General features: G+C 30.9%; 1 protein-coding gene across 1 annotated transcript in view; it reads right to left on the reverse strand.

Annotated features, from left to right (window-relative positions):
* Positions 1–1179: 1179 nt before the first annotated feature.
* Positions 1180–14033, reverse strand: part of LOC148953139 (ras-related and estrogen-regulated growth inhibitor) — a 171775-nt gene continuing 158921 nt past the window's right edge. Inside the window, exon 6 of the mRNA XM_089087544.1 lies at positions 1180–1448. Within this exon, the coding sequence (XP_088943670.1) occupies positions 1264–1448 (185 nt within the window). The 3' untranslated portion in view covers positions 1180–1263. The remainder of the gene's footprint in view (positions 1449–14033) is intronic.

A 14033-nucleotide genomic window follows, 5' to 3' on the forward strand; every position in this document is an offset into this window, starting at 1 on the left:
TTTTCTCTCTTTTAATCCTCATATAACTCACACCCGTTCGCTCATATTCCGCCAGTCTTCAATGTTGCACCGGGTCAACTCATTTCTTCCCCCAGATGTTATGCTTTCTCTTTATTATGCTTTTGTATTTCCTTACCTTTCTTATTACTGCTCTGTCTGGGGTAATACTAATAAATCTCTTCTCTGCTCACTTCAAAGAGCCCAAAATAGGGCAGTGAAGGCTACTTTTCTTCTCCCTCGGCTTTACCCTTCCTCTGATCTTTATAATGATACTGGAATAGCTCCGCTGGATCGTATTGTGAGTAAAATTAATCTTTATTTAGCGCATTCTGCTTTTCTAGGTACACTTCCACCGCCTCTACAGCAATTTTTTTCAAGGACAGGCTCAGGTAGGTACTCTACTTTTCTACGTAGTTCTTCTCGTAGATTTATTTTGCCCAAACGTTCATCTACAGCAGCCCAGAGGTCTCCTGTTTATAAATCAATTCAATTATGGAATTCAATCTCACCGGATGTCCCGTTATTTCTGTCTGCAAAGGCAGTTATTCGTCGTGTATTTCCAGTTTAGTAATTTCTCTCTCCTTCGTTTATTTTCCCTGTTTTCTCTTTTCCTAGTGTTTCTTCTTTTGTATTTTTCCCTTATATATTCTTCTTTTTTTTTTTTTTTTTTTTTTTTTTTTTTTTTTTTATTGTATGGTATTGTTTATTCTCTTTAATCTTTATTTCATATATATTGTTTGATTTAGAGTAATATTTATGGTTGTCTTAGTACTTTATTATTGTATTGTAAGGCCCACAACAAGCCAAGCTTCATGGGCTAAATAATTTTTCTTTACGTTTGTAATATAGTTTAGTATTAATAAAATGATTGATGATTGATTGATGATGTTTGAGCATTATTTAATTATCCTCTTTTAATTACTTCTAACTCAATTCGGGGTCATCCGTACAAAGTGACCTTGTCGTCGTAGCTAGTTTGTTTACCCGCATTCGTTCATCTAGTTTTCCAGAGAAACTATGAACGGTATCAGAATATTGTTACCATCATCGTTAGACGCTATCATTTCTGATAATACTATAGTACATTAACTATCAAAATTTTACTATATAGTACAATACTATTGCCGCACAGTAGATATTGTATTTAATATCATGCTGACACATTATCTTTACTGATTCTCGACAAATTTGAAAAGGAAAGTAATGTTAATTTGAAATTAGAAAAACAAGGGTTTATATATTGTTGAATATTCGTGACAAACATCAGTGAGACAAATTTGAAGAAAAGCTTGTTCTTCTGCTTTCGGGACATCTTTCGCTAACGTCAGTAATAAAAGCTGATTTGCTCGTGGTCATCCGAGTAAAAGGCCAAGCTCGAATACGTGATAAAGTTGCACTTCCCTCTGTCGACGATCGAGATCGAAATGGATCTGATGTAAAATTTGAACCTAGAATAAATACTTTTCATTTGTCTTTAATTTGTTATTTTCCATTTGTCGTTAAAGTGTGAACACGAACTACTATAATCGGATTATTTTTGCAATAATGAGGATAACCTGTTACGCAACTAAAGTTTATGAGAGTTTGGCGAACATATTTGAATTATTTAGCTAGCTGTTGCGCTGTTTGTTCTGGGCCCCTCTTGCATTTATGAAGAAAGGGGTCCATGCCCATAAGTCCCTTTGAAATGATGTTTTGATTGGTTAATGAAGAAGCGAGATTATTTTATACTTGGATATGTCTATCACCAAGAAACATTTTGACGAGCGAATGGATGATTTAAAACAACTAATAGAAGATCTCCGAAAGGAGAATTCAACTTTAAAGGTTTGAAAACAGCCCTTAGGCTCGTTAAAAATCAATGCTTAAGTACAGAGTTATACAGTAAACGAAGAAATCTGTTAATATACGGAATTTCTTAAAAGGATAATGAAAATATCGAAGAGTCAGTTAAAGTTTTTCTCTCAGGAATGCGAGTGCCGAATTACAAAGATGTTCAGTTTACATCTATTTATCGTATTAGAAATAAGACAAAGCGCCCCACCTCCTCGAATTTGCGCCCAGCTGCTGACCCTGTTATTTTTTCTGTATTGAACCTAGCACACAAGGAAAGTATCCTACAATACGTTGGTAACCTACGAAGCTCTGGGAACAGCATCATTACTTACCTTCCTTCGGAGCTAGCAAAACGTCGGAGGGAACTTTTGGGTTTGGCTTAGAAGCTACGGAATTATAAAGTAGCCACTGAGAGAGTATCACAAACCAAAGGGATGCAGTGGGGCACTACGCTTTGTTTTGAAACGAAAAAGACTTCAAGTTCTAACTGGGTCAAGTTCAGCTATTGTTGTTACGATCCCCTGACCCTGGTTTTCTCCTAAGACAATGGTGGCTGTGATTCCGACGCGTGATAGAATTTATATTTAAATTATTCTCGCTTTTGATTAGTAATTAAATAAAAAAACAAGTTTTTTTTAAAACTGAAATTCAAGAGCGAAATTAAAATTTAACACGAGCAGAAAGTAGGAGCCTATCAGGAGGTCCGATCAGTAAAAGTAGACCTGTGAAAAAGAGTCAAAATTTAGCGTAAAGAGCAAGGCGTTGATGTGGGGACAGTCCCTTTCATATACGGAATAATTTCTGCAGTAGGAACCTATCAGAATGTCCGATCAGTACAAAATTTATGCACATTTTTATGGTTTTTCTCACTCAGAATGTTTTTCCATGTTTTTTCTCACTGAGGATAATTTATTCATGGTTTATTGATCCATGAATGGGGAGAGAATTTCCGAGAAATTGATTTGCATAATCGAGGGGAACTAGATTTCTGAGAAATTGATTTGCATAATCGGCGGGGAATTATTGATCAACGAAGGGGAATTAAGAAAAATATGGCTTCTTTGGTCATTAGGTCTGAGAGATAAATGGTCTTTAGTGACAGAGATAAATTAATATTCTATTTTTAAATATGGCTTCTCTGATCTTTAGGCTTAGTGATAAATTCGGGAATTAATATTCTATCGAAGCTATAGTAGTGTAAGTAGAAACACCTTAGATATTTTTTCAGAATTTCAAGACAGATTGAATAAATTTAACGCGGGAAATGGTTTCCTGAGAATTTCAAATGTGACAGCGCAGGAATGTCGAAACAAAGCAACACACATAAATTACTTTTAAGGGATTATTTGGGCGAAACAGCTTGACAAATTTTAGAAGACGATTTTGGCGAAACAATTTGAGATATTTTATCAGATGATTTGGGCCATTCTCGACTGTGTTCAGTATAATACACAAGTTCCATTTGAACAGTGTTGTAAGGTCCCCTACCGCAACCCCAAAGGGCCCCCCGGGCCCCCAAAGGCCCCCGGGCCCCCAAAGAGCCTCCTCCCCTCCCTATCCTATTAAAGTTTAGTTTAGTTTTAGTTAAGAGTTTAGACTTTTAGCCTAGAGTCTTAGCATGAAGTTTTAGTTAGAGTTGAAGTTTAGTTTAGTTATAGTAGGCCTTTTTATATCTGTTCAGAGCAAGTTATTTTCTTAATGTCCCCCCTAAACCAATTTTACAATTTGAAGTACTCATTCTTTTCACCCACAACTCTATTTTATGGCTTTTTGAATACCCCAACACCAAGCAATATTTCTAAAAGGCTTTTTTATATCTTTTCAGAACAATTTCTTTTCTGAATGTCCCACCTAAACCAATTTTGCAACTTGAAGTACTCATTCTTTTCACACACAACTCTACTTTATGGCTTTTTGAATACCCCAACAACAAGCAATACTTTCAAAAGGCTTTTTTATATCTTTCAGAACTTGTTCTTTTCTCAATGTCCCCCCCCCTAAATCAATTTTACAACTTCAAGTACTCATTCCTTTCACCCACAACTCTACATTATGGCTTTTTGAATACCCCAACACCAAGCAATACTATCAAAAGGCTTTTTTATATCTTTTCAGAACAAATTCTTTTCTTAATGTCCCCCATAAACCAATTTTTCAACTTGAAGTGCTCATTCTTTTCACCCACAACTCTACTTTATGGCTTTTTGAATACCCCAACACCAAGCAATACTTTCAAAAGGCTTTTTTATCACTTTTCAGAACAAGTTCTTTTCTTAATGTCCCCCCTAAACCAATTTTACAACTTGAAGTACTAATTCTTTTCACCCACAACTCTACTTTTTGGCTTTTTGAATATTCCAACACCAAGCAATACTTTCAAAAGGCTTTTTATATCTTTTCAGAACAATTTCTTTTCCTAGTGTCCCCCCTAAGCCAATTTACACAACTTGAAGTACTCATCCTCTTCACCCACAACTTTACTTTATGGCTTTTTGAATACCTCAACACCAAGCAATACTTTCAAAAGGCTTTTTATATCTTTTCAGGACAACTTTTTTTCTTAATGTCCCTCCTAAACCAATTTTACAACTTGAAGTACTCATCCTTTTCACCCACAACTTTATTTTATGGCTTTTTGAATACCCAAACACCAAGCAATACTTTCGAAAGTCTTTTTATATCTTTTCAGAACAAGTTCTTTTTTTAATGTCCCTCCTAAACCAGTTTTACAACTTGAAGTACTCATTCTTTTCACCCGCAACTTTACTTTATGGCTTTTTGAATACCCCAACACAAGCAATACTTTCAAAAGGCTTTTTATATCTTTTCAGAACAATTTCTTTTCTTAATTTTCCTCCTAAACCAATATTACAACTTGAAGTACTCATACTTTTCACTTACAACTTTACTTTATGGCTTTTTCAAATAATATTAATAAAATCACATGTATTTTAAACATGAGCGTTCTTATTTCAGAAAACTAAAACCCAACTTTATTAAAAAATCAAATATTATTAATAAAATCACATGTATTTTAAATGTGGGCATCAAAGTAACAACATTCTTCTTTAATACCACCAAATTTTTACTGAACACACACAGTTTTCTCTTAGAAATAACATTTTTCATCATTTATAACACATTTTCAGTTCGAACTAGCAAGTTTTCTGCCAAAGCTACCAAATATTTTCTTATAAGAAATTTTTTTTGTTTGTGATAACAACTTTTCTGTCAGAAGTAGCAAGTTCTGCTTAACACTAACAAACCTTCTAATCAAAGTAACAACATTTTACCTTAAAACTAACATACTTTTACTGAACACACACAAATTTCTCTTAGAAATAATAATTTTCATCAGTGATAACACTTTTTCTGTTCGAACTAGCAACTTTTCTACCAAAGATACCACATTTTTTCTTAGAAGTAACAATTTTTTTATTGTGATAACAACTTTTCTGCCAGAAGTAGCAAGTTTTGCTTAACACTAACAAATTTTCTCATCACACCTAGAAATAATGTTTTTCATCAGTAATAACACTTTTTCGGTTCGAACTAGCAAGTTTTCTACCAAAGATACCAAATTTTTTCTTAGAAGTAACACTTTTTTGATTGTGATAACAACTTTTTTTGTCAGAAGTAGCAAGTTTTGCTCAACACTAAAAAATTTTCTCATCAAAGTAAAAATATTTTACCTTAAAACTAACATACTCATACTTAACACACACAAATTTCTCTTAGAAATAATATTTTTCATCAGTGATAACACTTTTTCTGATCAAACTAGCATGTTTTCTGTAAAAGATACCAAATTTTTTCTTAGAAGTAACTTTTCTTTGATTGTGATAACAACTTTTCTGTCAGAAGTAGCAAGTTTTTTTCCTTAATACTACCAAACGTTAATTTAACACTAACAGATTTTCTCTTCGAATCATCAACTTTTCCTTAATACTAACATACTCTTACTTAAACACTCAATTTTCTCTTAGAAAGAACACTTTTCGTCAGTGATAACATGTTTTCTTATTGAAGTAGCAAGTTTTCTGTCAAAGATACTTTTTTTCTTAGAAATAAAAATTTTTTCGTTATGATAAAACGTTTTCTGTTCGAACTAGCAAGTTTTCTGCCAAAGATACCAAAGTTTTTCTTAGAAGTAAAAATTTTTTAATTGTGATAACAACTTTTCTGTCAGAAGTAGCAAGTTTTTCTTAACACTATCAAACCTTCTCATCAAAGTAACAACATTTTACCTTAAAACTAACATACTTTTACTGAACACACACAATTTTCTCTTAGAAATAATATTTTTCGTCAGTGATAACACGTTTTCTGTTCGAACTAGCAAGTTTTCTACAAGAGTTACCAAATTATTTCTTAGAAGTAACTTTTCTTTGATTGTGATAACAATTTTTCTGTCAGAAGTAGCAAGTTTTGCTTAACACTAACAAATTTGCTCATCAAAGTAACAATATTTTACCTTAAAACTAACATACTCTTCCTTAACCTACATAAATTTCTCTTAGAAATAATATTTTTTGTCTCTTCGAATCATCAACTTTTCCTTAATACTAACATACTTTTACTTAAACACTCAAGTTTTTCTTAGAGATAAAGCTTTTCGTCTGCAATAACACGTATTCTGCTTGAGTTAGCAAGTTTTCTGTCAAAGAGACTTTTTTTTCTTAGAAGTAACAATTTTTTCGTTTTTATAACAAGTTTTCTGTTCGAACTAGCAAGTTTTCTGCCAAAGATACCAAATTTTTTCTTAGAAGTAACAATTTTTTGATTGTGATAACAACTTTTCTGTCAGAAGTAGCAAGTTTTTTTTAACACTAACAAACCTTCTCATCAAAGTAACAACATTCTTCTTTAATACAACCAAAAGTTTACTTAACACACACAATATTCTCTTAGAAATAATATTTTTCATCAGTGATATCTCACTTTCTGTTCGAGTTAGCAAGTTTTCTACCAAAGATCCCAAGATTTTTCTTAGAAGTAACAATTTTTTGATTTTGATAACAACTTTTCGGTCAGAAGTAGCAAGTTTTGCTTAACACTAACAAATTTTCTCATCAAACTTAGAAATAATATTTTTCATCAGTGATAACACTTTTTCGGTTCGAACTAGCAAGTTTTCTACCAAAGATACCAAATTTTTCTTAGAAGTAACAATTTTTTGATTGTGATAACAACTTTTCTGTCAGAAGTAGCAAGTTTTGCTCAACACTAACAAATTTTCTCATCAAAGTAACAATATTTTACCTTTAAACTAACATACTCATGCTTAACACACACAAATTTCACTTAGAAAAAATATTTCTCATCAGTGATAACACGTTTTCTGATCGAATTGATTGTGATAACAACATTTCTGTCTGAAGTAGCAAGTTTTTATTAACACTAACAAACCTTCTCATCAAAGTAACAACATTCTTCTTTAATACTACCAAACGTTTACTTAACACACACAATTTTCTCGTAGAAATAATATTTTTCATCAGTGATATCTCACTTTCTGCTCGAGCTAGCAAGTTTTCTACCAAAGATCCCAAAATTTTTCTAAGAAGTAACAATTTTTTGAATGTGATAACAACTTTTCTGTCAGAAGTAGCAAGTTTTGCTTAACACTAACGAACCTTCTCGTCAAAGTAACAACATTCTTCTTTAATACTACCAAACGTTTACTTAACACTAACAGATTTTCTCTTCGAATCTTCAACTTTTCCTCAATACTAACATACTTTTACTTAAACACTCAAATTTCTCTTAGATATAAAACTTTTCGTCAACGATAACACGTTTTCTGATTGAAGTAGCAAGTTTTCTGTCAAAGATACTTTTTTCTTAGAAGTAACAATTTTTTGATTATGATAACAACTTTTCTGCCAGAAGTAGCAAGTTTTTCTTAGCACTAACAAACCTTCTCATCAATGTAAGAACATTCTTCTTTAATACTACCAAACATTTACTTAACACACACAATTTTCTCTTAGAAATAATATTTTTCATCAGTGATCACACGCTTTCTGTTCGAACTAGCAAGTTCCCTACCAAAGATACCAAATTTTTTCTTAAAAGTTACAATTTTTTGATTCTGATAACAACTTTTCTGTCAGAAGTAGCAAGTTTTGCTTAACACTAACAAACCTTCCCATCAAAGTAACAACATTCTTCTTTAATATTACCAAATGTTTACTTAACACTAACAGATTTTCTCTTCGAATCATCAATTGTTCCTTAATACTAGCATACTTTTACCTAAACACTCAAATTTCTCTTAGAAATAACACTTTTCGTCAGCTATAACACGTTTTCTGATTGAAGTAGCAAGTTTTCTGTCAAAGATACTTTTTTTTCTTAGAAGTAACAATTTTTTGTTATGATCACAAGTTTTCTGTTCGAACTAACAAGTTTTCTGAAAAAGATACAAAAATTTTTCTTAGAAGTAACAGTTTTTTTATTGTGATAACAACTTTTCTGTCAGAAGTAGCAAGTTTTGCTTAACACTAACAAATTTTCTCATCAAAGTAACAATATTTTACCTTAAAACTAACATACTCTTACTTAACACACACAAATTTCTCTTAGAAATAATATTTTTCGTCAGTGATAACACGTTTTTTGTTCGAAGTAGTAAGTTTTCTGTCAAAGATACCGAATTTTTTCTCAGAAGTATCTTTTCTTTGATTGTGATAACAACTCTTCTGTCAGAAGTAGCAAGTTTTGATTAACACTAACAAATCTTCTCTTCAAAGTAACAACATTCTTCCTTAATACTACCAAAAGTTTTACTTAACATTAACAGATTTTCACTTCGAAGCATCAACATTTCCTTAATACTATCATACCTTTACTTAACACACTCAAATTTCTCTTAGAAATAACACTTTTCATCAGTTATAACAACTTTTTAACAAGTTTTTTTTCAAAGTTAGGTTTGTCTACGTTTAAGTTAGGTTCATCTAACCTCCAAAACTATAGGTTAAGTTAGCTATAAATAAATATTAATAAACAAATAGAAACATTTCTCCATGTTTAAGTTAGGTTAGGTTAGCTTATCTTGAGCGCTCATGATATGTTAACCTAACCTAACCTAACTTAAACATGGAGAAATTTTCTATTTATTTATTAATATTTATTTATAGCTAACCTAACCTATAGTTTTGGATTTGTTAGTTTTAATCAAAACTTGCTACTTCTGACAGAAAAGTTGTTATCACAATCAAAGAAAAGTTACTTCTAAGAAAAAAATTGGTATCTTTGACAGAAAACTTGTTAGTTCGAACAGAAAGCGTGTTATCATTGATGAAAAATAATATTTCTAAGAGAAATTTGTGTGTGTTAAGTATCAGTATGTTAGTTTTAAGGTAAAATATTGTTACTTTGATGAGAAAATTTGTTAGTGTTAAGCAAAACTTGCTATTTCTGACAAAAAACTTGTTATCACAATCAAAAAATGTTACTTCTAAGAAAAAATTTAGTATCTTTGGCAGAAAACTTGCTAGTTCGAACATAAAACTTGTTATCATAACGAAAAAATTGTTACTTCTAAGAAAAAAATTAGTATCTTTGGCAGAAAACTTGCTAGCTCGAACGGAAAACTTGTTATCATAACGAAAAAATTGTTACTTCTAAGAAAAAAGTATCTTTGACAGAAAACTTGCTACTTCGAGCAGAAAACCTGTTATCGCTGACGAAAACTGTTACTTCTAAAAGAAATTTGAGTGTTTAAGGAAAAGTATGTTAGTATTAAGGAAAAGTTGATGATCCGAAGAGAAAATCTGTTAGTGTTAAGTAAACATTTCGTAATATTAAGGAAGAATGTTGTTACTTTGAAGAGAAGATTTGCTAGTGTTAATCAAAACTTGCTACTTCTGACAGAAATGTTGTTATCACAATCAAAGAAAATTTACTTCTAAGAAAACGTTAGGTATCTTTGGTAGAAAACTTGCTAGTTCAATCAGAAAACGTGTTATCACTGACGAAAAATTTTATTTCTAAGAGAAGTTTGTGTGTGTTAAGTAAGAGTATGTTTAGTTTTAAGATAAAATATTGTTACTTTGATAAGAAAATTTGTTAGTGTTAAGCAAACCTTGCTACTTGTGACAGAAAAGTTGTTATCACAATCAAAAACTTGTAACTTCTAAGAAAAAATTTGATATCTTTGGTAGAAGACTTACTAGATCGAACCGAAAAAGTATTATCACTGATAAAAAATATTATTTCTAAGTTTGATGAGAAAAATTTTTAATGTTAAGCAAAATTTACTACTTCTGACAGAAAAGTTGTTATCATAATAAAAAAATTTTTACTTTTAAGAAACAATGTGGTATCTTTGGTAGAAAACTTGATAGTTCGAACAGAAAACTTGTTATCATAACGAAAAAATTGTTACTTCAGAATCAAAGAAATGTTACTTCTAAGAAAACATTTGGTGTCTTTGGTAGAAAACTTGCTAGTTCGAACAGAAAAAGTGTTATCACTGATGAAAAATATTATTTCTAAGAGAAATTTGTGTGTGTTCAGTAAAAGTATGCTAGTTTTAAGGTAAAATGTTGTTACTGTGATGAAAAGGTTTTTGGTGTTAAGCAAAACTTGCTTCTTTTCACAGAAAAGTTGTTATCACAATAAAAAAATTTTTACTTCTAAGAAAATATTTGGTATATTTGGCTGAAAACTTGCTAGTTCGAACAGAAAACTTGTTATCATAACGAAAAAATTTTTACTTCTAAGAAAAAAAGTATCTTTGACAGAAAACTTGCTACTTAAAGCAGAAAACGTGTTATTACTGACGAAAAGTGTTATTTCTAAGAGAAATTTGAGTGTTTAAGTAAAAGTTGTTAGTGTTAAGGAAAAGTTGATGATTCGAAGAGAAAATCTGTTAGTGTTAAGTAAACATTTGGTAGTATTAAAGGAAGAATGTTGTTACTTTGAAGAGAAGATTTGTTAGTGTTAATCAAAACTTACTACTTCTGACTGAAAAGTTGTTATCACAATCAAAGAAAAGTTACTTCTAAGAAAAAATTTGGTAACTATGGTAGAAAACTTGCTATTTCAGACAGAAAACGTGTTATCACTGACTAAGAATATTATTTCTAAGAAAAATTTGTGTGTGTTCAATAAAAGTATGTTAGTTTTAAGGTAAAATGTTGTTACTTTGATGAGAATGTTTGCTAGTGTAAGCAAAACTTGCTACTTCTGACAGAAAAGTTGTTATTCACAATTAAAAATTTTTACTTCTAAGAAAAACTTTGGCATCTTTGGCAGAAAACTTGCTAGTTATAACAGAAATCTTTTTATCTAAACGAAAAATTTGTTACTTCTAAGAAAAAAAGGATCTTTGACAGAAAACATGCTACTTCAAGCAGAAAACATGTTATCGCTGACGAATAGTAATATTTCTAAGAGAAATTTGAGTGTTTAAGTAAAAGTATGTTAGTATTAAGGAAAAGATGACGATTCGAAGAGAAAATCTGTCAGTGTTAAGTAAACATTTCGTAGTATTAAGGAAGAATGTTGTTACTTTGAAGAGAAGATTTTTTAGTGTTGATCAAAACTTGCTACTTCTGAGAGAAAAGTTGTTATCACAATCAAAGAAAAGTAACTTCTAAGAAAAAATTTTGTATCTTTGACAGAAAACTTGCAAGTTCGATCGGAAAACGTGTTATCACTGATGAAAAATATTATTTCTAAGATGAATTTGTGTGTGTTAAGTATGATTATGTTAGTTTTAAGGTAAAATATTGTTACTTTGATGAGAAAATTTGTTAGTGTTAAGCAAAACTTGCTACTTCTGACAGAAAAGTTGTTATCATAATCAAAAAATTGTTACTTCTAAGAAAAAATTTGATATCTTTGGTAGAAGACTTATTAGTTCGGACCGAAAAAGAGTTATCACTGCTGAAAAATATTATTTCCAAGTATGATGAGAAAATTTGTTAATGTTAAGCAAAATCTGTTACTTCTGGCAGAAAAGTTGTTATCACAATCCAAAAATTTTTACTTTTAAGAAACATTTTGGGATATTTGGTAGAAAACTTGCTAGTTCAAACAGAAAAAGTGTTACCACTGAAGAAAAATATTATTTCTAAGATAAATTTGTGTGTGTTAAGTAAAAGCATGTTAATTTTAAGGTAAAATATTGTTACTTTGATGAGAAGATTTGTTAGTGTTAAGCAGAACTTGCTACTTCTGGCAGAAAAGTTGTTATCAGAAACAAACAAAAATGTTACTTCTAAGAAAAAATTTGACATCTTTCGTAGAAAACATGCTCGTTTGAATTGAAAACGTGTTATCACTGATGAAAAATATTATTTCTAAGAAAAATTTGTGTATGTTCAGTAAACATTTGGTGATATTAAAGAAGAATGTTGTTACTTTGCTATCTACATTTAAAATACATGTGATTTTATTAATAATATTTGATTTTTTAATAAAGTTGGGTTTTAGTTTTCGAAAATAAGAACGCTCATGTTTAAAATACATGTGATTTTATTAATATTATTTGAAAAAGCCATAAAGTAAAGTTGTAAGTGAAAAGTATGAGTACTTCAAGTTTTAAAATTGGTTTAGGAGGTACATTAAGAAAAAAATTTGTTCTGAAAAGATATAAAAAAGCCTTTGAAAGTATTGCTTGGTGTTGGGGTATTCAAAAAGGCATAAAGTAAAGTTGTGGGTGAAAAGAATGAGTGCTTCAAGGTGTAAAATTGGTTTAGGGGGGGGGGGACATTAAGAAAAGAATTTGTTCTGAAAAGATATAAAAAGCCTTTTGAAAGTATTGCTTGGCGTTGGGGTATTCAAAAAGCCATAAAGTAGAGTTGTGTGTGAAAAGAATGAGTACTTCAAGTTGTATAATTGGTTTAGAGGGGACATTAAGAAAAGAACTTGTTCTGAAAAAATATAAAAAAAACCTTTTGAAAGTATTGCTTGGTGTTGGGGTATTTAAAAAGCCATAAAGTAGAGTTGTGGGTGAAATGAATGAGTACTTCAAGTTGTAAAATTGGTTTAGGGGGGACTTTAAGAAAAGAACTTGTTCTGAAAAGATATAAAAAAGCCTTTTGAAAGTATTGCTTGGTGTTGGGGTATTCAAAAAGCCATAAAGTAGAGTTGTGGGTGAAAAGAATGAGTACTTCAAGTTGTAAAATTGGTTTAGGGGGGACATTAAGAAAAGAACTGGTTCTGAAAGGATATAAAAAAGCCTACTATAACTAAACTAAACTTCAACTCTTACTAAAACTCTATGTTAAGACTCTAGGCTAAAAGTCTAAACTCTTAACTAAAACTAAACTAAACTATAGCTCTAACTAAAACTCTACGCTAAGACTCTAAGCTAAAACTCTAAACTCTAAGCTAAAACTAAACTACAACTCTAAACTAAAACTCTTTACTGAAACTAAACAACAACTCTAAACTAAAACTCTTAACTAATACTTTACTAAAACTAAACTACATCTCTAAACTAAAACTGTTAACTAATACTAAACTAAACTAAAAGGGCAAGAAAAAACTTTAAGCTAAGACTCTAGGATAAAATTCTAAACTAAAACGTTTATCTAAAACTAAACTAATAGTCCAAAAACACTTAACTAAAACTAAAATAAAATATAACTCTCACTAAAACTTTAAGTACTGAGAGTCTAACTTGAAACTCTAGACTCTGAACTATAACTAAACTAAACTATAACTCTAACTAAAACTGTAAGCTAATATCAAACTAACTCTCTAAACTAGGGAAGGGTTGAAAAAAATACTCTGTTAAAAAAATTCAGAAAAGTATTAAATACAAGTGGGAGGGAGGGGGAGGTGAGGGGAGGGGTAGGAGGGGAGGGGAGGATGGGGGGAGCCAGGGGGAGGGGAGGAGGCTCTTTGGGGGCCCGAGGGACCCTTTGCTGTTGGGGTAGGGGACCTTACAACACTGTTCAAATGGCACTTGTGTATTATACTGAACACAGTCGAGAATGGCCCAAATCATCTTATAAAATTTCTCAAATTCTTTCGTCCAAATCATCTTCTAAAATGTGTCAACATTTATGTAGACAATCCACGTCTGAGCGACTTTATGGTGGAAAATATCCTCTCAGACCTGTGTAAAATTGATTTTGGGGCCTATGAGTAAATTGCTTAAAAAAAGTATGTGAATTTGTTTATTAATAAATGAAAAACGTATTTACAACAATGTCTTTATTCTTCACTTTAGA

This window comes from Artemia sp. Qi Xiang Cuo, chromosome 4 (assembly GCF_049724085.1).
Source record: "Artemia sp. Qi Xiang Cuo chromosome 4, ASM4972408v1, whole genome shotgun sequence".
NCBI classification, from domain to species: Eukaryota; Metazoa; Arthropoda; class Branchiopoda; order Anostraca; family Artemiidae; genus Artemia; species Artemia sp. Qi Xiang Cuo.